General features: G+C 40.9%; 1 protein-coding gene and 1 non-coding gene across 2 annotated transcripts; both read left to right on the forward strand.

Moving 5' to 3' along the window:
* The first annotated feature begins 1 nt into the window (after nt 1).
* LOC113884309 (cytochrome P450 2C23-like) lies at nt 2-27,986 on the forward strand. The gene is made up of 9 exons (XM_027528808.1): nt 2-315; nt 2,298-2,460; nt 15,699-15,848; nt 16,467-16,627; nt 17,134-17,310; nt 20,315-20,456; nt 22,314-22,501; nt 24,709-24,850; nt 27,295-27,986. The coding sequence occupies exons 1-9, from the start codon at nt 133-135 to the stop codon at nt 27,474-27,476; spliced, it is 1,488 nt and encodes a 495-aa protein (XP_027384609.1). The 5' UTR covers nt 2-132; the 3' UTR covers nt 27,477-27,986.
* LOC113884714 lies at nt 18,838-18,944 on the forward strand. Its single transcript, XR_003508988.1, has one exon. It is a non-coding gene; the product is annotated as a U6 spliceosomal RNA (small nuclear RNA).

A 27,986-nucleotide genomic window follows, 5' to 3' on the forward strand; every position in this document is an offset into this window, starting at 1 on the left:
AACCAATTCCAGGTTGTTTGTTTGCTAAGTCCAAGAACTCAGACCAGCCTTTGACTTAGAGATCATACCCCGGGTGTGTACAAGACTCTGCTAACAAGCAACCCAAACAGTTACTAACACCGAGTAACCAAGATGGAACGACTGGAAATCACTACTCTTGCTCTTGTGATTTGTGTCACTTGCCTGGTTTTTCTTTTTGTGTGGAAGAAAAGTCACAAAGGTTTGGGAAAGCTCCCTCCTGGTCCAACTCCCCTTCCCATCATTGGGAATCTGATGCAACTAAACCTCAAGGACATCCCTGCATCTCTTTCCAAGGTAAGGGGGTTTTATTAGGGGCTGGTCATCTCCAGGTAAAGGGGAGTCACCTTCAGATTATCTTTGTGTCATCTTTAACTTTTCTTATTAATAGTTTTACTCACTGCTAAGGCACTTTGGTGTATCTATTTCTGTATTACAAGACAGATGTTCTCCCCCACCCCCTTTATTTTTTTCTGAATTGGATCACTTTAGAGGTGACAGTGAAGTGTGTTAACCTGACCTGAGATACAGATTGAATTCTAGTGAATGGGAAAATTCTGAAGTCAGAACATATTTTAACCAAAAATCTTCTAAACCTCTCTGCATGTAACACTAACCAAAAGACAATCAAATGTAAAAAAAAAAATGTAAATAATGTCCTTTTATGTTATTATTACTATTTCAGACTAATCTATGGGATAATTTGTGATCCTCCTTTTGAAGAGTGATCCTCACACCTTGCTCTGACACAACTCAGCTGTGCTCCCCAACTGACATTCACTCCTTTGAGTTCATTGTGCAAGTATACATTCTCCAAAAATTCCCTAATTACTGTCGTCTGACCAATGAATAAAGAAAGTACAATGTGCACGCGCACACACACACGCACATACCGAGGAATATTATTTCCCCTTAATGAAGGAGGAAATCCTGTCACTGACAGCAACATTGATGAACCTGGAGGATATCCTAAATTATAGAAGCCAGGCACAGAAGGACAAATACTATATGAACTCACTTACATGGGGACTCTAAAAGAGTCATAGAAGTAGGGAGTAGAATGGTGGTTGCCAGGGACTGGGGGAGGAAGAGAAATAGGGTGATGTTCAATATTGCTGTAAAAAAGGAAAGTCAAGTTGCCATAGCTAAAAGGGAATGGAATCCAGTGCATAAGCTGGAGGATTGGGCCTTTTTCGGGGCATGGAGAGTCATTTATATTAACAGAGAACTATGTATATGGGTACAGATTCAAGTGAACAAGAAGCTATGGTAGCAGCACGTGGACATTCTCTTCCTTCTATTATCTCTGTGAAATAGGGAGCAACATCATCAGCTGAGGGTGAGGTTGGAAGGGAAGGGCCTGATGTTTTGTGCCCCAAAGTACAGAGAGACACTCCTTCAGAGGAACCAAGAAAGTAGTTTCATTCTCCTTGGACAGAGAAAACAGAAAGTAGCAAAATTCTCTACCATTTAAGTGTAAGTTTTAAAAAGTGTAGGAAAGGCAGAAAGAAAAAAGAGGTGGCAAGTTCAGTAAGTTTTGCCATTTAAGAATTTTACTTAAAAAAATGGAGGATTGTAATATGCATATGGATCTTTAAATGTAACTTTATTTTTGTTCAACTATTTAGAACATGAACATGTTTCCATACCATCATACATCTTCACATAAGTACTTTCAAATGGCTACTTTAAATTCACATGCATGGATGTAAAATACATTTGAAAACAAATCCCTAGCTGGCAGCTGTTTTAGTACTCTATTTTTCCCCTTGACACAATGCTATCATAAATATGTAATTTCATTCTTTTTAATACCTACTAAGTAAGCTCTCTTTGTCTTGTCATGGCTGCTTCCTTCTCATCTCTAGTTTTTTCTTAAACGTCACCTCCTCATAGAATTCTCATCTATTTTGTTAAGTTTTCCCATTATCATCTAGCATAAGTACATTCTTTACCACTTTCATAGAATCATGTGCAGCTTGTATTGCAAATGTAGTTTGTTTTGCGCCTGTTACTTCCACTAGACTCTAAGTTCCGTGAGGGTTCCCGGCACAATGTCTGACAGAATATAATTGCTTAGTAAATATTTATATTGCTCAGTGGTTGCATGTATAGATGAAGGAAAGAATGAATCCATGACTGTAGCCCAGGTTAAATGACTGAAAGGAACTTAATGGAGCAAAGTCTAAGCTACGTGTGAATCATTAGTTAATTCCCACCAAAGCCTCCAATGGAGAGATTTCACAATAGCCCTTATAGTTGTTTGCATCTCTTTACAGTTGGCCAAACAATATGGACCTGTTTACACTCTGCACCTTGGATCCCAGACCACTGTGGTCTTACATGGATATGAAGTGGTGAAGGAAGCTCTAATTGACCAAGGTGATGAATTCCTTGGCAGAGCACATTTTCCTATTATTGACGATACCCAGAGAGGATATGGTATGTTTCAAAATACAAGTTAATTCTTTTTAGAAAAAAAGTGTGATTAACCTAATGAGTATCTGTTTTGCAACAAGCAATAAATTAGATGCTGCAATACTGCACTGCAATTCAGATACTAACTACTCAGAGTTAGTCCATACTCCATATGTTAAGTATGTGTGTGTGTGTGTGTGTGTGTGTGTGTGTGTGCGCGCGCGCGCGTGCACGTGCATGCTAAGTCGCACACGCGCCTGCTAAGTCGCTTCAGTCATGTCCCATTCTTTGTGACCCTATGGACTGTGGCCTGCTAGACTAATCTGTTCATGGAATTCCCCAGCCAAGAATACTGGAGTGGGTTGCCATGCCCTTCTCTAGGGGATCTTCCCGACACAGGAATCAAACCCAGGTCTCATGTCTCCTACAGTAGCAGGCAGTTTCTTCACCACTAGTGACCACCTGGTAAGCCTTACGTTAAGGGCATCATTCTCCAAAAGACTACCCTCGCTTCTATTGTCAGCCACAAGTTCAGAGGTCTCCAGATTACCCACACTTATAACCAGCTGGCTAAAAATTCAGGGTTTCCATGACCACCTAGGTTCAATAATTTACTGGAATGACTCACAGAACTCAGGAAGATGCCATACTTACAATCACAATTCTATTACATATGAAAGCTACAAATGGAGAGACACGTTGGACAAGGTTTAGGAGTGCCCCAGATGCAGAGCTTCTGTATTCATTCTCTTGCAAGGAATCAGAATGCATTGCCCATTCAATGTGTTGGTATATTCACCAACCCAGAATCTCATCAGAGCTTCGGTGTCGGGAGGTTTTCACTGGAACTTCATTACTTGAGCACAGTTGATTGATTGATTGGCCATCTGATAGAACTCAGTCTCTAGCTTCTTCCATTCCTTGAAAGTCCTAAGGTCTGGCTGATATCACTTGGGTGAAAGCTTCAGTTCTCTAAATACAAAGTTCATCTTTCTGGGGCCAACTCCATCTTGACAGTGTTAAGGAATCTACCATGAGTTACCTCATTATCATAAACTCAAGTGTGATCCCAGAGGCTCAGCATGAATAACAAACTTCTGTGTTAGAAGTGGGAAAATCCAAGGATTTAGAAGCTGTGTCCCATGAATGGGGACAAAAAACAGATTTTTTTTTTTAATTGTACAGCAGATACTCCGATAATTCTATTGAGATAAACATCAAAAACAGACTCCAAGTTCCCTTTAGGATAAATCTGCAAATATGATTGTGATTTTAAAAAAAGCAATCTGGGAACATTTTGAAAATAAAAGTTGTTACCCAAAGGTCTTACAATTTAGAGAGCCATGTTTGGGGTGTCATTTCACAGGGTACAAAGATTGCAGTGACATAGTGGCAGCAACAACAAACAGATGACTAGGTACAGAAATTACTGTGTTTTCAATGTCAGCTCCTGGTTTGGGACTGGTGGGGGGATGGAGACGTGGGAGTGAGGGGGTGGAGAGAGGGTGGTAAGATCAGAGTGGTAACACACAGGGAGCTACAGTGGTACTTAGTCAAGTTCAAGTTCTTCAGTGGGACAACAGGCTCACAGATAATTATTTTCTTACTATGTTTCAAAACTTAGACATATGAAGTATTACACAATAAAAAAACCTAGGACAGCCTGAAAATCTCCTCTAATCCATTTAAAAATTGTAAAATTGCAAGCCCCAAAGAAATAGAAACTTAATTCTTTTCAAAGCATATTTATGAATAATTAATTAAATATTATGCAGTGTACTAAGTGATGAAAGAGAAACAATTTTTAATCTCTCTTACATTAGATATACATGCTTACCTAAAGAAGCAACCAAACCTTCCCTCTATTTCTTCCCATTTTTTTTAAAAAACAAGTTGATTACGTTGGCTATGTGTGAGGTTTGGAATTAATTTTTTATTTGTTTATATTTGTATCTGCAGAATCTTCATTGCTGCACAGGCTTTCCCCTAGTCGCAGCAAGTGGAGGCTGCTCCTTGTTGTGGTTCGTGGGCTTCTCATAGCAGTGGCTTCTCTTGCTGTGAAGCACGGGCCCTGGGGCACGCAGGCTTCTGTAGCTGCACCGTGGGCTCAGCAGTTGTGGGTCCTGGTCTCTAGGGCACAGGCTCAATACTTGTGGTGCATGGGATTGTTTGCTCTGTGGCATGTGGAATATATCCTGGCTAGGGATTGAATCCATGTCTCCAGCATTGGCAGGCAGACTCTACCACTACCACCAAGGAAACCCTGAAATTAATTTTTAACTGGAGCAGAAGGTATTGGGCTGGATTGAGCTCAGTTCAGTTCAGTTGCTCAGTCATGTCCGACGCTTTGCAACCCCATGAACCGCAGCATACCAGGCCTCCCTGTCCATCACCAACTCCCAGAGTTCACTCACACTCATGTCCATCGAGTCAGTGATGCCATCCAGCCATCTCATCCTCTGTCGTCCCCTTCTCCTCCTGCCCCCAATCCCTCCCAGCATCAGGGTCTTTTCCAATGAGTCAACTCTTTGCATGAGGTGGCCAAAGTATTGGAGTTTCAGCTTCAGCATCAGTCATCCCAATAAACACCCAGGACTTATCTCCTTTAGGATGGACTGGTTGGATCTCCTTGCAGTCCAAGGGACTCTCAAGAGTCTTCTCTGACACCACAGTTCAAAAGCATCAATTCTTTGGTGCTCAGCTTTCTTTAGAGTCCAACTCGCACATCCATACTTGACTACTGGAAAAACAATAGCCTTGACTAGACGGACCTTTGTTGACAAAGTAATGTCTCTGCTTTTGAATATGCTGTCTAGGTTGGTCATAACTTTCCTTCCAAGGAGTAAGCGTCTTTTAATTTCATGGCTGCAATCACCATCTGCAGTGATTTTGGAGCCCAAAAAAATAAAGTCAGCCACTGTTTCCACTGTTTCCCCATCTATTTCCCATGAAGTGATGGAAGTGGGTGCCATGATCTTAGTTTTCTGTTGTTGAGCTTTAACCCAGCTTTTTCATTCTCCTCTTTCACTTTCATCAAGAGGCTCTTTAGTTCCTCCTCACTTTCTGCAGATGGTGTCATCTGCATATCTGAGGTTATTGATATTTCTCCCAGCAATCTTGATTCCGGCTTGTGTTTCTTCCAGCCCAGCATTTCTCATGATGTACTCTACATAGAAGTTAAATAAGCAGGGTGACAATATACAGCCTTGACGTACTCCTTTTCCTATTTGGAACAAGTCTGTTGTTCCATGTCCAGTTCTAACTGTTGCTTCTTGATCTGCATACAGGTTTCTCAAGAGGCAGGTCAGGTGGTCTGCTATTCCCATCTCTTTCAGAATTTTCCACAGTTTGTTGCAATACACACAGTCAAAGGCTTTGGCGTAGTCAATAAGGCAGAAATAGATGCTTTTCTGTAACTCTCTTGCTTTTTCCATGATCCAGTGGATGTTGGCAATTTGATCTCTGGTTCCTGTGCCTTTTCTAAAACCAGCTTGAACATCTGAAAGTTCACGGTTCACATATTGCTGAAGCCTGGCTTGGAGAATTTTAAGCATTACTTTCCTAGCATGTGAGATGAGTGCAGTTGTGTGATTGAGCTCAAGAGGGGGAAAAAATTGCCATTTTCACAACTCTGAGAATGTTGGTTTTTCAACTTTCCTATAAAATTATTGTTACAGGCTTCTCACTTGCCTGTAATGCCTGTAATGGTGATTGGTTGGTTTAGTCACTAACTTGTGTCCAACTCTTGTGACCCCATGGACTGTGGCCTGCCAGGCTCCTAGCCTATGGGATTCTCTAGGCAAGAATACTGGAGTGGGTTGCCATTAATTCAGCTTTTCTTTTCCTAAAACTTTCTATCCTGGAAAATAACAAAGAGAAAAGCCATTCACTGGTATTTTAGTTTTCCTTCTGTATTAGTTTCCTAGGGCTGTCATAATGTACCAAAAACTGGGTACAAACCTTAGGATGACAGAATTTTATTGTCTTACAGTTTTGGAGTCTAGAAATCTGAGATTAAGACGTTAGTGAGGTTGGTTCCTTCTGAGAGCTTGTGAGGGAGAAAAGGTTTCCTGCTTCTCTCCTGGCTTCTGGTGCTTTTCTGGTAACTTTTTTGTTCCTTGACTTGTAGATGTATTGCCTTAATCTCTGATTCATGTTCACATGGCATTTTCTGTTGTTTGCATGTCTCTGTGTCCAAGTTTCCCCTTCCTAGAAGCATACAGTCATGTTTGAACATTCTCTGGCATTGCCTTTCTTTGGGATTGGAATGAAAACTGACCTTTTCAAGTCCTGTGACCACTGCTGAGTTTCCAAGTTTGCTGGCATATTGAGTGCAGCACTGTAACAGCATCATCTTTTAGGATCTGAAATAGCTCAACTGGAATTCCATCACCTCCACTAGCTTTGTTTGTAGTGATGCTTCCTAAGGCCCACTTGATTTAGAATTCCAGGATGTCTGGCTCCAGGTCAGTGATCACACCATCGTGATTATCTGGGTCATGAAGATTTTTTTTGTATAGTTCTTCTGTGTATCCTTGCCACCTCTTCTAACTGTCTTCTGCTTCTGTTAGATCCATACCATTTCTGTCTTTTATTGTACCCATCTTTGCATGAAATGTTCCCTTGGTATCTCTAATTTTCCTGAAGAGATCTCTAGTCTTTCCCATCCTATTGTTTTCCTCTATTTCTTTGCATTGATCACCGAGGAAGGCTTTCTTATTCTCCCTGCTATTCTTTGGAACTCTGAATTCAAATGGGTATATCTTTCCTTTTCTCCTTTGCCTTTGGTGTCTTTTCTTTTCTCAGCTTTTTGTAAGGCCTCCTCAGACAGCCATTTTGCCTTCTTGAGTTTTTTTTCCCTTGGGTATGGTCTTGATCACTGCCTCCTGTACAATGTCATGAAACTTTGTCCATAGTTCTTCAGATACTCCATCAGACCTAATCCCTTGATTCTATTTGTCACTTCCACTGTATAATCATAAGGGACTTAATTTAGGTCATACCTGAATGGTCTAGTGGTTTTCCTTACTGTCTTCAACTTAAGTCTGAATTCCGCAATAAGGAGTTCATGATCTGAGCCACAGTCAGCTCCCAGTCTTGTTTTTGCTGTTTGTATAGAGCTTCTCCATCTTTGGCTGCAAAGAATATAATCAATCTGATTTTGGTGTTGACCATCTGGTGATGTCCTTGTGTAGTCTTCTCTTGTGTTGTTAGAAGAGGGTGTTTGCTATGACCAGTGGTTCTCTTGGTTGACTATGACCAGTAAGTGAACTGTGAACATTCAGATGTTCAAAATGGATTTAGAAAAGGCAGAGGAACCAGAGATCAAATTGCCAACAGCCACTGGATCATCAAAAAAGCAAAAAAGAGAGTTCCAGAAAAACATCTACTTCCACTTTGTTGATGATGCCAAAGCCTTTGTGTGTATCACAACAAACTGTGGAAAATTCATAAAGAGATGGGAATACCAGACCACCTTACCTGCCTCCTGAGAAATCTGTATGAAGGTCAAGAAGCAGTAGTTAGAACTGGACATGGAACAACAGACTGGTTCCAAATTGGGAAAGGAGTACGTCAAGGCTGTATATTGTCACTCTGCTTATTTAACTTATATGCAGAGTACATCATGAGAAACACTGGGCTGGAAGAAAGACAAACTAGAATCAAGACTGCAGGGAAAAATATCAATAACCTCAGATACGCAGATGACGCCACTCTTATGGCAGAAAGCGAAGAGGAACTGAAGAGCCTCTTGATGAAAGTGAAAGAGGAGAGTGAAAAAGTTGGCTTAAAGCTCAACATTCAGAAAACTAAGATCATGGCATCTGGTCCCATCACTTCATGGGAAATAGATGGGGAAACAGTGGAAACAGTGACAGACTTTATTTTTTGGGGCTCCAAAATCACTGCAGGTAGTGATGGCAGCCATGAAATTAAAAGACACTTACTCCTTGGAAGGAAAGTTATGACTAACCTAGACAGCCTGTTAAAAAGCAGAGACATTACTTTGCCAACAAAGGTCTATCTAGTCAAAGCTATGGTTTTTCCAGTAGTTGTGTATGGATGTGAGAGTTGGACCATAAAGAAAGCTGAGTGGTGTAGAATTGATGCTTTTGAACTGTGGTGTTGGAGAAGACTCTTGAGAGTCCCTTGGACTGCAAGGAGATCCAACCAGTCCATGCTAAAGGAAACCAGTCCTGAATATTCATTGGAAGGACTGATGTTGAAGCTGAAACTCCAATACTTTGGCCACCTAATGTGAAGAACTGAGTCATCTGAAAAGACCCTGATGCTGGAAAAGATTGAAGGCAGGAGGAGACAGGGATGTCAGAGGATGAGAAGTTTGGATGGCATCACCCACTCTATGGATGTGAGTTTGAGCAAGCTCTGGGAATTGGTGATGGACAGGGAAGCCTGGCATGCTGCAGTCCATGGGTTGCAAAGAGTCAGACACAACTGAGCAACTAAACTGAATTGAACAGTCATATTGGATTGTACCCACCCTAATCTCATTTGGCTTCCCTCATAACTCAGTTGGTAAAGAATCTGCCTGAAATGCAGGTGACCCCAGTTCGATTCCTGAGTTGGGAAGATCCACTGGAGAACGAATAGGCTGCCCTCTCCAGTATTCTTGGGCTTCCCTTATGGCTCAGCTGGTAAAGAATCCGCCCACAATGCGGGAGACCTGGGTTCGATCCCTGGGTTGGGAAGATCTCCTGGAGAAAGGAAAGGCTACCCACTCCAGTATGCTGGCCTGGAGAATTGTCCATGGGGTCACAAAGAGTCAGATAGGACTGAGTGACTTTCACTTTCACTAATCTCATTTTAACTTGATTACCTCTGCAAAGATCCTATTTCCAAATAAGGTCATTATATTGGCTGTAATGACCTTATTTAGAAATAAGGCTGTAATTCATAGATACCAGGACCAGGACATCAACGTATTTTGAGGGGAAACAATTCAACCCATAACATCTTTGTAAATGAAATATCTGCTAAAATGCCAGATAGCTTTCTGGCCTAGTGATCTTTGAACTGTGTAATATAGCACTGCAGATTTTGTGTCTAACTAATCAAGTTGTTGAAATATTTCCTGTTAACCATCAACTCACTATTTTACCCAGTGTCTTAATCTTTAAACATTTATCTCATTGGTGAATTGCAACAGCTCGAGTCCTTACTTTACCTTACTCATTCAATCTATACACCAGTTTTAGATGCCATTGTTCACTCACTAAAATACAAAATTTAAAATAACTTGGTACTCTTAAAGGTATGGCTAAATAGCCATTCATTCTTTACCTGCTGCTGCTGCTAAGTCGCTTCAGTCGTGTCTGATTCTGTGCGACCCCATATTTGGCAGCCCACCAGGCTCCCCTGTCCCTGGGATTCTCCAGGCAAGAACACTGGAGTGGGTTGCCATTTCCTTCTCCGATGCACGAAAATGAAAGTGAAGTTGCTCAGTTGTGTCCGACTCTTAGCGACCTCGTGGCCTGCAGCCTACCAGCCTTCTCCGCCCATGGGATTTTCCAGGCAAGAGTACTGGAGTGGGGTGCCATTGCCTTCTCCGCATTCTTTCCCTGGAAGAGTGCAGATGCTATAACATTTTTGGAAAGTAATCTACTATATCTACGGACATATAAACTGTAGAGACCTATTGAGGAATCTAGTTTACAAAAATAGAAGTAAACAGCTATGTAATTATTCACCCGTGCACATACTTGCCCCAAAACAGTGAGTGTGGAGAGGGCATTGCTTCCTTGGAACACTACCCACCAGCAGGGATGCAGGTGCGATAAAGAAGTGTATGTTTTAAAATACATTTACATTATAGGTATACATTCTGAACAAAGCGAGAAAAATAGGAAAGTATTCCAGTTATCTCTTGTGTGACAAACCACCCCAGACTCAGGGATGTAAAACAGTACCCTCCACCCCCCAGCCTTTTTAATGCTCAGGGACTCTGTGATCAGGAATTTGAATAAGACATAGTGGAATTGGCTTTTCTCTGATCCACAAGGCCTTGGGCCTTAGCAGATATCCTTTTGTGTTTCCCAAATAAAGCTGCTAAGGGTGATTCGAATAGCTGAGGGCTGAAATCACATGGAGGCTTCTTCGTTTACAAGTCTGGCTTTTGGGGATGACCCAAAGGTTGAGCTCAGCTGGGCCTGTCAACAGAGCATCTGCCAGTGGCCTGCCCATGTAGCTTGGGCTTCTCGCTGGTACCTGGAGTCCAGGAGGGGGCATCCTGAGGAAGCATGTGAGCATTTCAAGCTGTGAAGCTTCTTCAGACCAAATCTCAGAACATAGAACCATTTTATTCATTGCAAGTAATTCCCAAAAGCCAACCCTAATCCAAATGGACAGGAATTAGGTTTCCTTTCTTGATGGGGAAGGGGTGGTGGGCACACTACAGAAGAGAATGAGGGGTGAGAGATATGGCTGTGGTTCACTCTGGAAATGCAATCTGCCCTCAACAAACAGGTGGAAGAGGAAAGTGTCACCTTAGCACTGATACAAGAAAACCCGAAGAACAGAAGTTTAAGTTGGAGCCAAGTGTTCCTGCAGTGGAGGCCAGAATTAGAGAGACTTCTGCATTGAGTCACAGACAACCCTGGACCAAAGCTGAACTCTATTCATAGAAAAGAAGAGACTGACTTCTGTGTGTGAGATTCATATGTATAATCGCAGATCTCGACTCTCCAAAAGCTTTTTAATTTAGAAATAGGGATATAGGTTCAGTCACTGGGTCAGAAAGATCCCCTGGAGAAGGAAATGGCAACCCATTCCAGTATTCTTGCCTGGGAAATGCCATGGACAGAGGAGCCTGGTGGGCTATATAGTCCATAGGGTCACTGAGTTGGACACAACTTAATGATTACACAACAAAAACAAGATGTCAGATTTCCCTCTGAAATAGATATTATCAAGAGCTTTGGCCTTAAACTTTTAACTGACAGCATCAGTGAATCAAAGCAGCTTTCACATAGCTCACTTATTGTAATCAGTCCCTAGAAAATATTTTAGCACTCTCCCGCTATCACCTTTACCTGGCATCTACGTGAGCCCTGGAAGAATTCAACCATCTTCTCTGTGTTTGTACTCAGAAGATAAACACAGCTAGAGAAATTCTCTCAATAATTACACTGACTTCCCTTTAAATTAATACCTTTAAACCTCAATTAGCCTCTTACTACATGTTTCTCTGTCTGGCTCCTTTTTCTACTCGTATTCACACCCCCACTATGCATTTCCTCTCTTAGAACCATTGTATCATAACTCATTGTAACAACAGAAGCATCAGAAAGGAATTTTCTGTTTCTTAACGTTTTATCTGTAGGTCTATCTGCCTCTGCACCCACACTCTGCTTTTTTCCCTGGGTTACAATAGACAAATGTCCCTATAGCATCTCACCTTCCCAAGGATCTTACTTCTTTGGTAGTGCCTTCTCCATCCCAGATTATCCATTGCTGTCCTTTTGTCTTAAAAGCCACTTGCCTTTCTTGCCTTATTTGCCCTGGTTCCCAGTGCTACAGGTACTGCAGACTGAAATTCCCACAGCTGGCTCTGGCTGAGATCAACTAAAGAGAGGCACTGGCAAGAGGCTGGGGAATGGAAGGAGAGCCAGAGGTCCCCCTGTCTGTGCCTCAGATAGCATCTCTTACAAGAGCTGCATGTCCCCCATAACTCCAGCTCCTTCAGAACAGGACCACTCTGGTTCCAATTCTGGCCAGGTAACCCCAGCCATTGAGCTCCTTTGTCCCTTCCATGGGAAGATGGCAGCAGTTTTCTGCTGTTGATAATTATCAGTTGTCTGGCTGTCCCTGGTTTAACCTCTCAGTGTTTCCATCACCCTAAAACAAATTCCCTGGATTAAATTTCCTTTGTTTTAAATACTTAGAGAGGCTTCTCTTTTCTTGGTTGGACTGTGACTGATAAACTCACTCTCCACTGGACCATTCCCAGGAGCATGTGAGGATTCCCTAGCACTCACCTCACAAGCCCCTTGAGTTACTGCCCCAGGTTTCTTGCCCCTTAACAACCAAACTTCTCCAAAGAGACATTCACAATGATGGAGGAATTTGTTTGTAGAAACTATCTTGAGAGATAATACAGGATGTGGGAAAATATAAACATGAACGTTCACAGTAGTAATATTTTTAGGATCTGCTATATGCATAGCAGGTGTCAACTAAACAAAAAGTACACAACGTGAGAGCTGTGAGTTCACTTTTATTTGGGGACTTCCTGAGGCCTGCAGCCCAGGAGACAGCCCCTCAGATAGCTCTGAAGAGCTCTGAAGAGCTCTGAAGAGCGAGACGGGAAAGTCAGTATATAAAATGATTTGGTGAAGGGGGTACTTGCAATCAACACCCATCTCGGTAGAAGGCTGCTCCTAGTCACAAGGATTGGATGTCTCCTGAAGTGATTTTAGTGCTTTTCTAAGGATGAGAAAATGAATAAAATTGAGATCATAAAATTTTCTCCTGAAAATATCTAACTATATGAAGGCCCATTCTGTCAGTTTCCCCAGAGCACAGGGTACCTCATCCCTGATCTCCACCCTAAATGCCTTTCAGTGACTGCAGTGGCTAATGATCTAACCCTTGTAGAGCGGGATGGTGAGCAAAATGCCTTTGTTGTCACAGGAAAGTAATGAAAATTTATTAAATAAATGGAAGAATAAATGAAGTGCAAAAGACACAGCAATATTTGAAAGTCTAATTAAGAATTAAATAAATAATTTTGCCACATTTATGATTGCCTTTTGATTTAAAGATGATGTAAAAACAGTTAAAAATTTGAAGAGATGAAAATATTCCTAAAGTTCAATAATAATAATGTTAGACATTATCTAACATTAGATAATAATAACATTATTATTATCTAATAATAATGTTAGTCATAATAATGTTAGACATTATAATGTTAGACAATAATAATGTTAGACATTATAATAATTGGATTATTATTGACTTGAATTATTATTGTAATAACTATAATTATATAATAGCTGCTGCTGCTGCTGCTGCTGCTGCTAAGTCGCTTCAGTCGTGTCCGACTCTGTGCGACCCCATAGATGGCAGCCCACCAGGCTCCCCCGTCCCTGGGATTCTCCAGGCAAGAACACTGGAGTGGGTTGCCATTTCCTTCTCCAATGCATGAAAGTGAAAAATGAAAGTGAAGTCGCTCAGTCATGTCCGACTCTTAGCGACCCCATGGACTGCAACCTACCAGGCTCCTCCACCCATGAGATTTTCCAGGCAAGAGTACTGGAGTAGGGTGCCATTGCCTTCTCCGATATAATAGCTAGTATTTATTAAATACTTCTTGTGTGCCAGATACCATGCTAGGGGTTTCACATGTATTACCATATTCAGTTACCATGATGGCCCCATGAGGAGGATATTTTTTATTTCCATTCAACAGATGAAAAGCTGAGGCAACAGAAGTTAATTGCTCATCAAAATTAGAAACTTTTGGAGCAGACTTGAATTCAGTTTGCCTAACTCTAGAGCCCAGAACCAATAACCATAGTCCATAGTCTTAATACACTAATCTCTGTTTTAATTTTTTGATTTTTTTTTTTTTGGTTCAGAGTTAGAGCCAAGGGGGAGAATGATGGAAAGTTTTGAAGAGTTTAAAGGTGTCATAATGAGACCGGCTGGGGAGGTAGGGGGTTGTTTTTTGTTGTTGTTCAGTCGATAAGTCATGTTCGACTCTGCGACCCCATGGACTGCAGCACGCCAGGCTTCCCTGACCTTCATTATCTCCCTGAGTTTGCTCAAACTCATGCCCATGGAGTCAGTGATGCCATCCAACCATCTCATCCTCTGTCATCCCCTTCTCCTTTTGCCCTCAGTCTTTCCCAGGATTAGGGTCTTTCCGAATGAGTCAGCTCTTCGCATCAGGTGGCCAAAGTATTGGAGATTCAGCTTCAGCACCAGTCTTCCCAATGAATATTCAGGACTGATTTCCTTTAAGATTGACTGGTTTGATTTCTTTGCTGTCCAGGGGACTCTCATGAGTCTTTTCCAACACCACAGTTCAAAAGCATTGATTCTCTGGCACTCAGCCTTCTTTATGGTGAGAGGTGGGTATAGGGAAATCCACTGAATGCTTTTTAGCACCAGAAAAATTGTCCTCGTATTTGATTTTGAGGAACCTAGAAACTCTAAATCTAGGAAACTGGTTTGAAGATGATCATAACCTTAGAAGCTCAAGTGTGGTAGTGTAGTTTGAATTGACAAGAAGGGACAGATGAGAAAGACATTTTGAAGGTGGCATCAACAGAATTTACCAAATGCAGCTGTATAGGGAAAGAGGGGTGTGAAAAATGCCCTGAGGTTTGGGTTTGGGGTACTAGGAAACATGGTACATTGAGAGAAATAGGAAATTCAGGACATATACAGAGGAAGAAATGAAAAAGCATTTGGTGTGAACATACTGAGTTCCTTTGTTTCTGAGTTCCTTTTGGTTCAGATTAGCTAACAGCTGTAGTAAATTTGGAGGTGAATAGACATGCATATTCCCTATTACTCTGCTTTGCAATTGCTTATCCTCTAATACGGGCTTCCTTAGTGGCTCGGACCTTAAAGAATCCGCCTGCAATGCAGGAGACCTAGGTTAGTTCCCCCAAGTTGGGAAGATCCCCTTGAGAAGGGAATGGCTACCCACTCTAGTAGCTCAGCTGGTAAAGAATCCACCTGCAATGCAGGAGACCTGGATTCGATCCCTAGGTTGGGAAGATCCCCTGGAGAAGGGAACAGTTACCCACTCCAGTATTCTTGCCTGGAGAATTCCATGGACAGAGAAGCCCTGTGGGCTACAGTCCGTGGGGTTGCAAATCCTCTAGTAGAGGAAGTCATGGGTAGAACTAAACCACAAGTCAGAGGGATGTTAAGTGCAAAAACAGACACTCAGGAGAGGGGTTTGTGGGAAGACATGGCAGTCTTTACCATCTTTAACAAAACCAGACAGATGGCCTTCCCCACACTTGGGAATGTTCCCTATGTGCCAATGATCCTGCCCCCTGTCTCCATCACCTTTGTCCTCTGTTGACCAGAACTTGGGTTTTATTTTCTTTGTGACAAATATTTTACCCAAACCAAAGAATATGTTGCGCTCTTCAAAGGCCAGTTGCTAAATTCCTGGTAAGGGGCAGTGGCCACAGCGCAGGGTGGACACAAGAGATCAGCTTCTGGGGACATCCAATTCTATGATGCAAAACCACTTTTCTGCTCTTTGCTTCTTTTCCTAGGACTCATTTTCAGCAATGGAGACACGTGGAAGCAAATGCGGCGCTTCTCCCTTATGACCCTAAGGAACTTTGGGATGGGGAAGAGGAGCCTTGAGGAGAGGATCCAAGAGGAGGCCCAGTTTCTGGTGGAGGAGTTCAGGAAATCAGAGGGTTTGTTCCATGGACCATCTTTTGGGCCAAGGGGCTACTGCGCACACAGCCCTTCCCACCAAAGCTCCTCCTTCAGGAGATGCTCAGCAGTCCACAATCTGCTCTATTAACCAGGGCATTGGCAAGGAAAAGCGGGGCAGGAGGAAAATGACTCAAAGCTGTTACTTAGGATCCTTGAATCCCTTTGTTTGGATTCATCTTCCAACTTCAGCACTTACTGGATGTGTAAATTTGGGCAAGTTATTTAATTTCTCTAAGGTGCAGTTTCCTCATCTGAAAAATGCGTCTAAAAATCAAACCTCAGATTGAGGGTTGGATAATACAGTTGGCAAAACATTTACACAGTATCCAGTATATGGTAAATATTCTATAATATTACTTGCTCCTCTTATGACTGTCACCATATTCACTGAATAATAACAACCAGTGGTAGCATAGTATAATACTATAGAGCATGAGTGTTAATGTTAGTAGAAGATGCTTACATCCTAATTTGAAGAAGTTTAGAGAAAATAAAATGTAAGTAACCATCTGAGGAGGAGGGAGGCCACCTTCTTGAAACCCTAATGCAGGCTGATGAAGATTCTAAATGTTAGAGTTGTTTTTTGTTCACACCAGCTCAGCCCTTTAACCCTGCTGTCACCCTGTCCTGTGCTACCTGCAACATCATCTGCTCCATCCTCTTCAACGAACGTTTCCACTACCAAGATAAGACCCTTCACTCCCTGCTGGATTTGTTAAATGAAAATTTTAATCGAATAAGCTCTCTCTGGAACCAGGTAAGGTCAAGTCTCCATTTAACCTTGCACTTGACCTCTTGGGCACACTGGGAGCCCACAAGCAGGATAAAGAGCTGCAAGCTGCCCACCTTGTCCCATGAGCATGCGCCAAGGCAAGCACCGCCCCCGTCCCTCATGTGTGGCTTATGTCAAGTGGATTAGTATAGTGTCACTCAGACCAGCACCTGTGAAGGCTGCCTTCTGCTCGCTTCTGTGAGGTGATTCCCTCAAAAGAAGACGTCATGTCCCAGTCCCCTGCATTTCTTTTAAGGCTCCTATGCACATTCTCCCCCTCTTACTCTGAGGTTGGCTGAGGGTGGTTGAGCAGGAGATGAGAAGGGGCGACTCTAGTGTATGTGACGGTCATCCTCCCTTCTCTTTAGCTTGAAAGCTGGAGGAAGGGATTCTCCCTGGCCAGACCCTGCAGAGAGTTCGGTGCTCCACTTAGAAACCCTGGTGTCTCTTCACAAACTGAATTGCTTGTGTATTTTTTGTTTTCATTTTAGATTTACAATCTATGGCCAAAACTCATAAAGCCTCTCCCTGGAGAGCACAGAGCATTTTCAAAAAGGCTTAAGGATGTTCACTACTTTGTTCTGGAAAAAGTGAAGGAGCATCAAAAGTCCCTGAATCATAATAACCCTCGAGACTACATTGACTGTTTCCTCAGCAGGATGGAGCAGGTATTGTACATGACATCTTTCCCCAATACTATATTTTATCAGTCCGTGGGAATGCAGGAAAGCATAATCATACCATGTTGGTAATTCTTGATATTTTGATATCTTGTGGCAGTGGGGTATGCTATTAACAATAGTAGAAATTTTTCATAGTGCAGAAATTTTAAAAGAAGAAAAGCCCCCCTTTTCCTTTGTATTTCTTTTTTTTCTTTTTAAAATTTATTTATTTTAAATGAAACAAAGAGATATATTTTTAACAATAAAGGATACAATTCAAAAAGAAGATCAGATCAGATCAGATCAGTCGCTCAGTCGTGTCTGACTCTTTGCAACCCCATGAATCGCAGCACGCCAGGCCTCCCTGTCCATCACCAACTCCCGGAGTTCACTGAGACTCACGTCCATCGAGTCAGTGATGCCATCCAGCCATCTCATCCTCTGTCATCCCCTTAGACATCATAAACCTTTAGACAACTTAACAACAAAGAAACAAAAATACATAAAGCAAAAATCAGAAGAAACATAAGGGAAAAGAAAAAATATACAATCACAGTGAAAAATATTAACATTTCTCTGAGAATATTTTATCAAGTACAGAAAAAATCAGAATAGAAGCATCTTGAATGATGTCATTAATAATATAAATGTAATACATTTGTATTTAATTAATTTATATTAATCATATCCTACACAAATATATTTAAATTTTGTCTTTCGTGTGCTGTTATTAGATGTCCATAGGACATTTAGAAAAATTGGCAATAAGATAAACTTTACTAAATTTCAAAAAGTAGAATTCTTTTGTATGTGTGTGATTCAGTTGTACATATACACATATATTATTTTTGAAGTTATTTCCCATTATAGGTTATTTCAAGAGATTGACATAGTTCCCTGTGCTATACATAAACCTTTGTTGCTTGTTGCATATCTATTTTTCTAAATTAGAAATCTAGTATTCTATTCATACTAAGTCAAACAAGTGGAATCAAAATGTCATAAATTTTTTAGTTGGGCAAAAACTCAAAAGCTTTCTAAAAAATGTATATTATACATATTATTTCCTTTTTTTTCTATTTACTTCCTGTACTTGGACACTAGCATTTAATGAAACCTTCTCAGTATATATTTATGATGAGCTACATATATGTATATTTATGCATGCTTCTGAGCATATATTTATCTTACTGTGGCTAAAAGACACACACATCTTCTTTGCACACCCATTGTCTGCCATTGTGTGCCACAATGTTTCCCAGGGAGTATGTCATAGACCAATACATTATAAACACTGGATTGTATTTTCCCATGGAACAATTTCGTTAATTAAAACTAACAGTGGATAAAAGATTCTAAAGAAATACATTATAATTAACCATCGGTGGTCTTAAACATATTGAATAGCAAGTATCACACAGCCACCAGCTCTTAGAACATCACTGGCTAAGATACCAGCATCAATGTCCATGAGAACATCAGTAGGAAAACGGTCAAAACTGTGACAAACAATAGACTGCAAAAGGATGTTCAGTGCTCATTTTGGCAGCACGTACTCTGAGAGTGGAATGATACAGAGAAGATTAGCATGGCCCCTGTGCAAGGATGGCACACACATTTCTGAAGTGTTCCATATTTTTGTGTGTGCACAAGACTTTTAACCAATATAATTTCAATTTTTGTATTTCTGAAAAAAAGGATATTTCAATATATATACATATGTAACAACTTAAAATCTGAAAATAATTCTTTGAGCCCTGTAAAATTAACCTTGTTTATGCCAAAGTTTGGCTTCCCCAGTAAAGCGTTATTTCAGATGGTAAAGAATCTGCCTGAAAAGCAGGCAAACCCAGGTTTGATCTCTGGGTTGAGAAGATCCCCTGGAGGAGGGAACAGCTGCTCACTCCAGTATTCTTGCCTGGAGAATTCCATGGACAGAGGAATGTGGCAGGCTACAGTCCATAGGACTGCAAAGAGTTGGACACAACTGAGCAACTAATACTTTGAATTTCATGCCAAAATTCCCCAAATATACATAAATAAGCAAAGGAAAAACACTGTGCAATTGTATCATAAGTGTGCAATTTATAGCAAATGGTTAATTACTAATAACCTGTTTAGTCTTCTTAATCTCTGGGAGGGCTGATTTAGAAAGCTTGACTTCCTTAGAAAAAATGTTGAAGGAAGGCATGATGATGCTCTCTTTTCTTCTCAGAAATTTCCTTGGAGTTAGTAGAGACATGCAAGCTCACTCCATTTATCAACAATGTGCATTGAAATATCCTCTTCATTCTGATGGAAAAATTTGTTGTTGGCCCTCAGAGGACTAGATGTTTGTCTGGGAAAGAGGAAAAAAAAAAAGCTAGGTTTTTAATTCAGTCATTTAAAAATTTTCCTTCGTACCAACTCTCTATCAGTCCATGATTGTTGGTAAAAGGAGTAAAATGATGAATCAAATATTACCCTGAAATTTTCTTTCATAGCACTCATCGTAGTTTAACAAAATATTTAATCGACCTCTATATACTTCACTACAATACTCTAAAGGGCTGGGGTAGTATCGATTTCCCATGCTTTGTATCACTGGTCTGAAGGAAACAGACCAGTTCCAAACCAGTGATTTCTCTACACTGTGCTCACATTGAATTTATCATCTAGTCTTTTTCATTAAATATAATAAAAGAAGATTCCATTAACTGAGTGTTTGTATATAAGAATTGTTCCAAGACCTTCCACTCAGTATCTCTTTTCATCTTTACAATAACCCTATGAGGTATATTCTGTTCTATATCCCAGTATCACAAATGATGAAGTTGAGTAAAGAGGTAAGGTAACTTGTCAAGGGCGTATATCTGATCATTGACTAACCTGGGATTTGAACCAGAAGTTTCAATTCCAAGACTGATTTTTAAACCCTACCATGCACAAAATGAAGCCTATTACTAGTGATGGGGTGTGGTCCTGGAGCTCTGATAAACCGTTGCCTTCTTTTTAACTCTGCCATCTACAGGAGAAACAGAACCCAGAGTCTCAATTTCACTTGGAAAACTTAGCAACCTGTGGATCAAATCTGTTTTCAGCAGGAGTAGAGACAACCACTGCCACCCTGAGTTACGGGTTCCTGCTCCTAATGAAATACCCTGAGGTTCAAGGTACAGCAAATATCTTAGGTATTTATTTAGGATAAAATAGGAGCTGCTGGCACTCGTGAAGGTGGGAAGGTACTACAGTCTGTGACAACTTCTCTTTCTCTGGACAGCTTTGGCAAGCATCATGCATAGGGCCACCCATGTGGTTTGGTTTTACAGATCAAAATTCTGTCAAATGATGCTGATAAGGAAGACAGACCTTTACGAATCAAAGACTTTTTAAGTTTAAAAGCAGAGGAGCTTCTGAATCCCAGCTCTTCTATATATGATGTAATGTTGAAGAGTCAGTCCAATTTAGATGAGGGATGCATGGGTTCCTATTTTGGACTCTCATTCTCAGCCGCCAAAACCTGACTGTGTGACCTCAAACAAGTTATTTCACTTCACAGGCCTTTGTTTTTTCATCTTGAAAATGGATCAGTCTCCCCAAAGGGGATTTTTAGCTCCAATATAATTTAAAATTCAAAAATGAAATTGTACTAGCTTGATTTTCTCAATCATGTTCTCAGAGCACAGGTCTTAGAAAGCCAGTGTTTATTTTGTTCAACAAAATGGTGTTTGCTGTTCCCACAAAATGTTAGGAGACTGGATGATACTGATAGAGGAGATGCTCCCACTAGAGTTAGGATTGAACATTTTCCCTCTGCAGCTGCTTTGCCAGGAATCTGGGGTAAACTTTAATCCCTGCACAGAGGTCATCTCCTCACCTGTACAGGAGGACAAACCAGTTCAGGCAGGAGGCCAAAGACATACCTAATGCAGCTTTTATGTTTCCTGAAGCGAAATCTCTGGTCTTTGCAGCAATATAAAAAATAGAAATTCTATGGCTGCTATCAAAAAGTCTACAAACGATAAATGCTGGAGAGGATGCAGAGAAAAGGGAAACCTCTTACACTGTTGGTGGGAATGCAAACTAGTACAGCCACTATGGAGAACAGTGTGGAGATTCCTTAAAAAATTGGAAATAGAACTGCCATCCGACCCAGCAACCCAATGCTGGGGATACATACTGAGGAAACCAGAATTGAAAGAGACACGTGTACCCCAATGTTCATCACAGCACTGTTTACAATAGCCAAGACATGGAAACAACCTAGATGTCCATCGGAAAATGAATGGATAAGAAAGCTGTGGTACATATACACAATGGAATATTACTCAGCTATTAAAAAGAATGCATTTGAATCAGTTCTAATGAGGTGGATGAAACTGGAGTCTATTATACAGAGTGAAGTAAGTTAGAAAGAAAAACACCAATACAGTATATTAACGCATATATATGGAATTTAGAAAGATGGTACAATGACCCTATATGCGAGACAGCAAAACAGACACAAGTGTAAAGAACAGACTTTTGGACTCTGTGGGAGAAGGCGAGGGTGGGATGATTTGAGAGAATAGCATTGAAATATGTATATTACCATATGTGAAATAGATCACCAGTCCAGGTTTGATGCATGAGGCAGGGTGCTCAGGGCCAGAGCACTGGGATGACCCTGAGGGATGGGATTGGGAGGGAGGTGGGAGGGGGTTCAGGATGGGGAACACATGTACACCCATGGCTGATTCATGTCAATGTATGGCAAAAACCACTACAATATTGTAAAGTAATTAGCCTCCAATTAAAATAAATAAATTAATTTAAAAAAGAATATTCTGAGAATAAAGATTTTATACTAAAATTAAAAAAGAAAAAAGAAAAAATAGAAATTCTATGAAGAACAGAGCTGTGAGTTGTTTAGCAACATGTCTTTGACCTTGGGAGCCTTTTCCAGGCCACTTTCTTTACATGTTGTAAGCATTTCCAAGTATCCAGGGAACATATCTCTTAAGCAGGATTCATGATTCATGTCTCTGCAGCCAAAGTTCATGAAGAAATTGACCGTGTGATTGGACGCACCCGAAGTCCCTGCATGAAGGACAAGATGAAGCTGCCCTATACAGAGGCTGTGTTGCATGAGATACAAAGATACGTCACCCTCGTTCCTTCTAACTTACCCCATGCTGTGGTCCAGGACACGAAATTCAGACAATATGTCATCCCCAAGGTTAGAGGTGGCTGGGAAAGCTGGCTGAGATAGAAGGTGCAACATGGTGCCACTCCACCGCACGGTAGATGGGGCCTGTTAAAGGCATCGTAGCTGTTTCAGGAAGAGGCAGTTGAGAGACGTGGAAAGAACACGAGGCCTGAGTTACACGGCCTGGGTTTAAATCCGTCACTGCTGTGCAGTGTCCTCTCAGGCCATTGTGTCACCTCTGTGGTTCTGCCTCTGCCTCCCTGGAATGGGGAAGCTAACCCAGGGCTTCCAACGCTCCTCACACTCTCAGATATAATAGGATATATTAAGGGAGAAGTGATTGGCATTAGTATGAATCTTGTGGGAACAGAAATCTGATTTTCCATGATAGATTTTAAAAAGCGGGAAGAGATGGACAGTGTATCTGCAGCTCTAAAGTAATCAAGTGTCAACTTTCTTAAACCCAAATTCTCTCCTCCCGAGATCTCATGTACCAGACATTTGGGGCATTGCTGCCCATAATAGTTAACGATGATCAAAACCTTCACACGGACACGGGATGTAGTCAGCCTTCTGCAGTGATTAAGGGGTTGGGTTTTACATTTGAGAGTGTAGAAGAAGAAGAAAAGGTGTCAAACCTGACCAGACTACTGCAAAACTGAAGCAGCCCCCAACCTTACTGCCAAATCCCAGTGCAAAAGTCTATTAACACATAAGTCTAGTATCACATTAAAAATGCTATTCCACCACCAAGTGAAGGTAATCAGGAACACAGGAAGCTCTAACACCAGAAAATTTGGTTTAATAAAATTCACATAGAAATAGAATTTAAAGAAAAACCACATGGTAATCTCATTTATACAGAAAGTGCTTTTGATAATATTAAAGAGTTTCTGCTCTGTTAGTTGCTCAGTCATGTCCGACTCTTTGTGACTCCACCAGGCTCCTCTGTCCACAGAATTTTCTAGGCAAGAATACTGGAGTGGGTTGCCAATTCCTTCACCAGGAGATCTTCCAGACCCAGGGATTGAACCTGGGTTTCCTGCACTGCAGGCAGATTCTTTATCATCTGAACTACCAGGGAAGCCCCACCTATAATAAAATAGGAATAAATTTCTGATAGCAGTGATTACATTAAGAAGGAAACCAAAGAACTTGAGTATAGGAAAAAGAAACTTATTTTCAACTTGACTTTTTTTTTATACTATGTACATGTATTACCTACTCCAAAAATTGTGAAATAATGTTTCAGGAAATAAAAAATGAAGTAAAATGGCAAGAGGAGGCTTTCGCTTAAATAGGGGTGCTTTATGATCAGATAGAAGTTGGGTCAAATTCTAATTATGCCACTTGCTAATAACCACAAGTAAATTGTTTCTTCTCTCTGAATCTCAATTTCTGCATTTATACAATGAGCCAAAAAAACAAGATCCTAGTGAATATGGTTGAAGTGAGGATTAAATGACATTTATAAACAATTCAACACAGTGTCAGGTAAATGTGAAGCATCCTGTATCAGTGGTCATTATCATTTTGTCATTTAAACCTCACAAGTTCTAATGGGGCAAAGAGGAAAGTGTATGGTGGCTCAGACAGTAAAGAATCTGCCTGCAACACAGGAGACACAGGTTTGATACCTCGGTTGGAAAGATCCCCTGGAGAAAGGAATGGCAACCCCCTCCAGTATTCCTGCCTGAAAAATTCCATGGACAGAGGAACCAGGCTGGCTACAGTTCAGTTCATGGGGTCACCAAGAGCTGGACATGACTAAGCGACAAACATACGCACATGCACGCCATTTTAGAAGTGAGGAGGTGGGCTTTGAGCCAACGGATTTTGTAGATTACAAAGTACTATACTGTATTTTCTTACATTCGCACCTGAATTCAGAAAGAAAAAAATTGTGAAAAGTGAACTCTTCCAATTTGAGGTGGCGGTTCTAGTAAAGCACATGTCTGAACAATATGAGCTGCAAATCTTAGTTTTTGAACAATTGTTTATTGCACATTGACTGTAACAGTTGCTCTTCCCCCAGAGAACTATCTTATTATTCGATAAAAGGTATTGTATGATACTGGGTGTGAAAAAACTCTCACACAAGACAGTGAGAAAGCTCTCATACAAGCTTCAAGAGTGCTCGGTCCTATTTAATCCACTATAATTAAAAGTGTTAGGCTTTTTATGAACTGAAGATAAGTATGATAACATGCCATTCCATCTCTCTTTCTTGGTTCCAGGGTACTACTGTATTGCCGTTACTGTCTTCCATCTTGTACGACTGCAAGGAGTTTCCTAACCCAGAGAAGTTTGACCCAGGCCATTTTTTGGATAAAAATGGCAGCTTCAGGAAAACAAAATACTTTGTGGCTTTTTCCATTGGTAAGTATAGATACATACCATCCAAACCATACACATGAACCTTTTGAACAACTTTTAGCTTTACTGAATGTACGTAAGTAATCCACTAATGATCACAAAGTTAATCAAATCAATCAGCTATAACCCTCTAAATCAAGATGGAGCCATTTAAGTCTGTATACCAATAGGATCAGATAACTCTTTCAAGGACTATTTTGTTATCTGGTGACTAAGTACAATGTCAGTTTCTAAAGAAATCAAGGCAAATTAATTCAATCCAGATGTCACACATTATCAGATAACAAAGGGACCTCCTTTTGTAGACTCTTACCTATTGATCTCCCTTTTGTAATATACAATTTTTCTAAAACAGAATGTTCAGGTTTCTTTCTTCTTTTAAAATGACTAAACATTATTGTATAATTTTCTGATTCTTAGAGCCAGAGGCCATCAGAGGGACTTTGGTCATTTCATTCTCTTCCTTCCCCTCTGAAATCCAGAGCCCCACATACCCTTGCCTCTTTGCAAGAGCTGATTGGCTCCCAGTTGCTATTTCTCATAAGGTCATAAAGACAACTTAAGATCACTCAGCACATATTTTTTTACTTTGTTATCCTAGTCAATTATTTGATTAGTATTTTCAAAAATAACAGTTAATATGTTTTTACAAGATGGCCTGTGGTATTAAACAATCTTCCATACAAACATGTTTAGGTGGCATTGCGTGATAGCAGTACAATGACTTGTTTAATTAATCTAATATAGGTGTATGTCTAGTTTTCATCTAACTCATCGGAGTCATAAATAATAATGCAAGTGACATCCTCATTGGTGAATCTCTAGTTTCTACAGATAAATCTCCAGGAGAACTACTGAATTAAGAGCATAAATCTCTTTAGAGAAATTTTGGTTTGTTAGAGGAACTGTACCAGTTGATCAGCAAATTTGGAAAACTGAGCAGTGGCCACAGGACCGGGAATGGTCAGTTTGCATTCCAATCCCAAAGAAAGGCAATGCCAAAGAACGCTCAAACTACCGCACAATTGCACTCATCGCACACGCTAGTAAAGTCATGCTCAAAATTCTCCAAGCCAGGCTTCAGCAATATGTGAACCGTGAACTTCCAGATGTTCAAGCTGGTTTTAGAAAAGGCAGAGGAACCAGAGATCAAGTTGCCAACATCTTCTGGGTCATCAAGAAAGCAAGAGAGTTCCAGAAAAACATTTATTTCTGCTTTATTGACTATGCCGAAGCCTTTGACTATGTGGATCACAATAAACTGAAAAATTCTGAAGGAGATGGTAATACCAGACCACCTAACCTGCCTCTTGAGAAACCTGTATACACGTCAGGAAGCAACAGTTAGAACTGGACATGGAACAACAGACTGGTTCCAAATAGGAAAAGGAGTACGTCAAGGCTGTATATTGTCACCCTGCTTATTTAACTTATACGCAGAGTACATCATGAGAAACGCTGGGCTGGAAGAAGCACAAGCTGAAATCAAGATTGCTGGGAGAAATATCAATAACCTCAGATATGCAGATGACACCACCCTTATGGCGGAAAGTGAAGAGGAACTAAAGAGCTTCTTGATGAAAGTGAAAGAGGAGAGTGAAAAAGCTGGTTTAAAGCTCAACATTGAGAAAACTAAGATCATGGCACCCGGTCCCATCACTTCATGGCAAATAGATGGGGAAACAGTGGAAACAGTGGCTGACTTTATTTTTCTGGGCTCCAAAATCACTGCAGATGGTGATTACAGCCATGGAATTAAAAGACGCTTATTCCTTGGAAGGAAAGTTATGACCAACCTAGATAGCATATTCAAAAGCAGAGACATTACTTTGTCAACAAAGGTCCGTCTAGTCAAGGCTATGGTTTTTCCAGTGGTCATGTATGGATGTGAGAGTTGGACTGTGAAGAAAGCTGAGTGCTGAAGAATTGATGCTTTTGAACTGTGGTGTTGGAGAAGACTCTTGAGAGTCCCTTGGACTGCAAGGAGATCCAACCAGTCCATCCTAAAGGAGATCAGTCCTGGGTGTCCATTGGAAGGACTGATGTTGAAGCTGAAACTCCAATACTTTGGCTACCTGATGAGAAGAGCTGACTCATTCGAAAAGACCCAGATGCTGGGAAAGATTGAAGGCGGGAGGAGAAGGGGACGACAGAAGATAAGATAGTTGGATGGCATTACTGACTCAATGGACATGGGTTTGGGTAGACTCCGGCAGTTGGTGATGGACAGGGAGGCCTGGCGTGCTGCAATTCATGGGGTCACAAAGAGTCAGACACGACTGAGCAACTGAACTGAACTGAACCAGTTGATCATCATCTAGCAGTTTCTGACCTGTCCCTTTTCTGAACAATGTTTTCAGTGGCAGTCAGGAGTATGTAATATTTGAATATGAGCTATTGTAATATTTAATTTGGAACAAGCTAATTGAACTGTCTCTTCCTTTCAGGGAAACGGGCCTGTGTTGGAGAGGGCCTTGCCCAAATGGAGCTGTTCCTGTTCTTCACCACCATTCTGCAAAATTTTGTCCTGAAACCCCTGGGGGAGACAAAGGACATAGAGACCAAACCCATTGTTATTGGACTGATCAACATGCCACCACCCTTCAAGCTATGCCTTATCCCCAGATAAAAGAAGAGCTTTTCTCTTTTAACAATTTAAATGAAAGTAATAGCTTTTTCTTCTCACTACTTCTCCCACCCCAATAGTCTCTTTTCACTTTAAATTCTGCCTAGGACAGAAACATGGGCTTCCCTCATAGCTCAGTCGGTAAAGAATCTACCTGTACTGCAGGACAGAAACACTACTCACTAAAAGCTTGATAGACATTTGTTTAAATCTATAAATTCCTTGAAAAAAAGGCGCTGGGTCCTGAAAGCTCCAGGGGTAAAACAATATCTTGTACCCTATAGAGTACTTTATAAACCATGATCCAGCCAAACCAAGCCCAGGCCCACAGAAGGCCTTTATCAGCAAATAGTGGAGCCTTCACTTTTTCTGTGCCTTTGGGGATAGGCTGATAATCTATAATTTTCAAAATAGAGACTATAATGGCCTATGTGTATTTTTTCCTATTTCCCATTGAAAGCACTTACATGATTTCTGCCACATTCACAAAATAAAACCTTTCTTTCCACAGCA

The sequence above is a fragment of the Bos indicus x Bos taurus genome, chromosome 26 (assembly GCF_003369695.1).
Source record: "Bos indicus x Bos taurus breed Angus x Brahman F1 hybrid chromosome 26, Bos_hybrid_MaternalHap_v2.0, whole genome shotgun sequence".
Lineage (NCBI taxonomy): Eukaryota > Metazoa > Chordata > Mammalia > Artiodactyla > Bovidae > Bos > Bos indicus x Bos taurus.

Coding starts and splice junctions, on each gene's coding strand:
- LOC113884309 (XM_027528808.1), top strand. CDS start 133: ATGGAACGACTGGAAATCACTACTCTTGCTCTTGTGATTTGTGTCACT. Junction 17,311..20,314: donor TCCTCAGCAGGATGGAGCAG/GTATTGTACATG, acceptor TGCCATCTACAG/GAGAAACAGAACCCAGAGTC. Junction 20,457..22,313: donor GAAATACCCTGAGGTTCAAG/GTACAGCAAATA, acceptor ATGTCTCTGCAG/CCAAAGTTCATGAAGAAATT.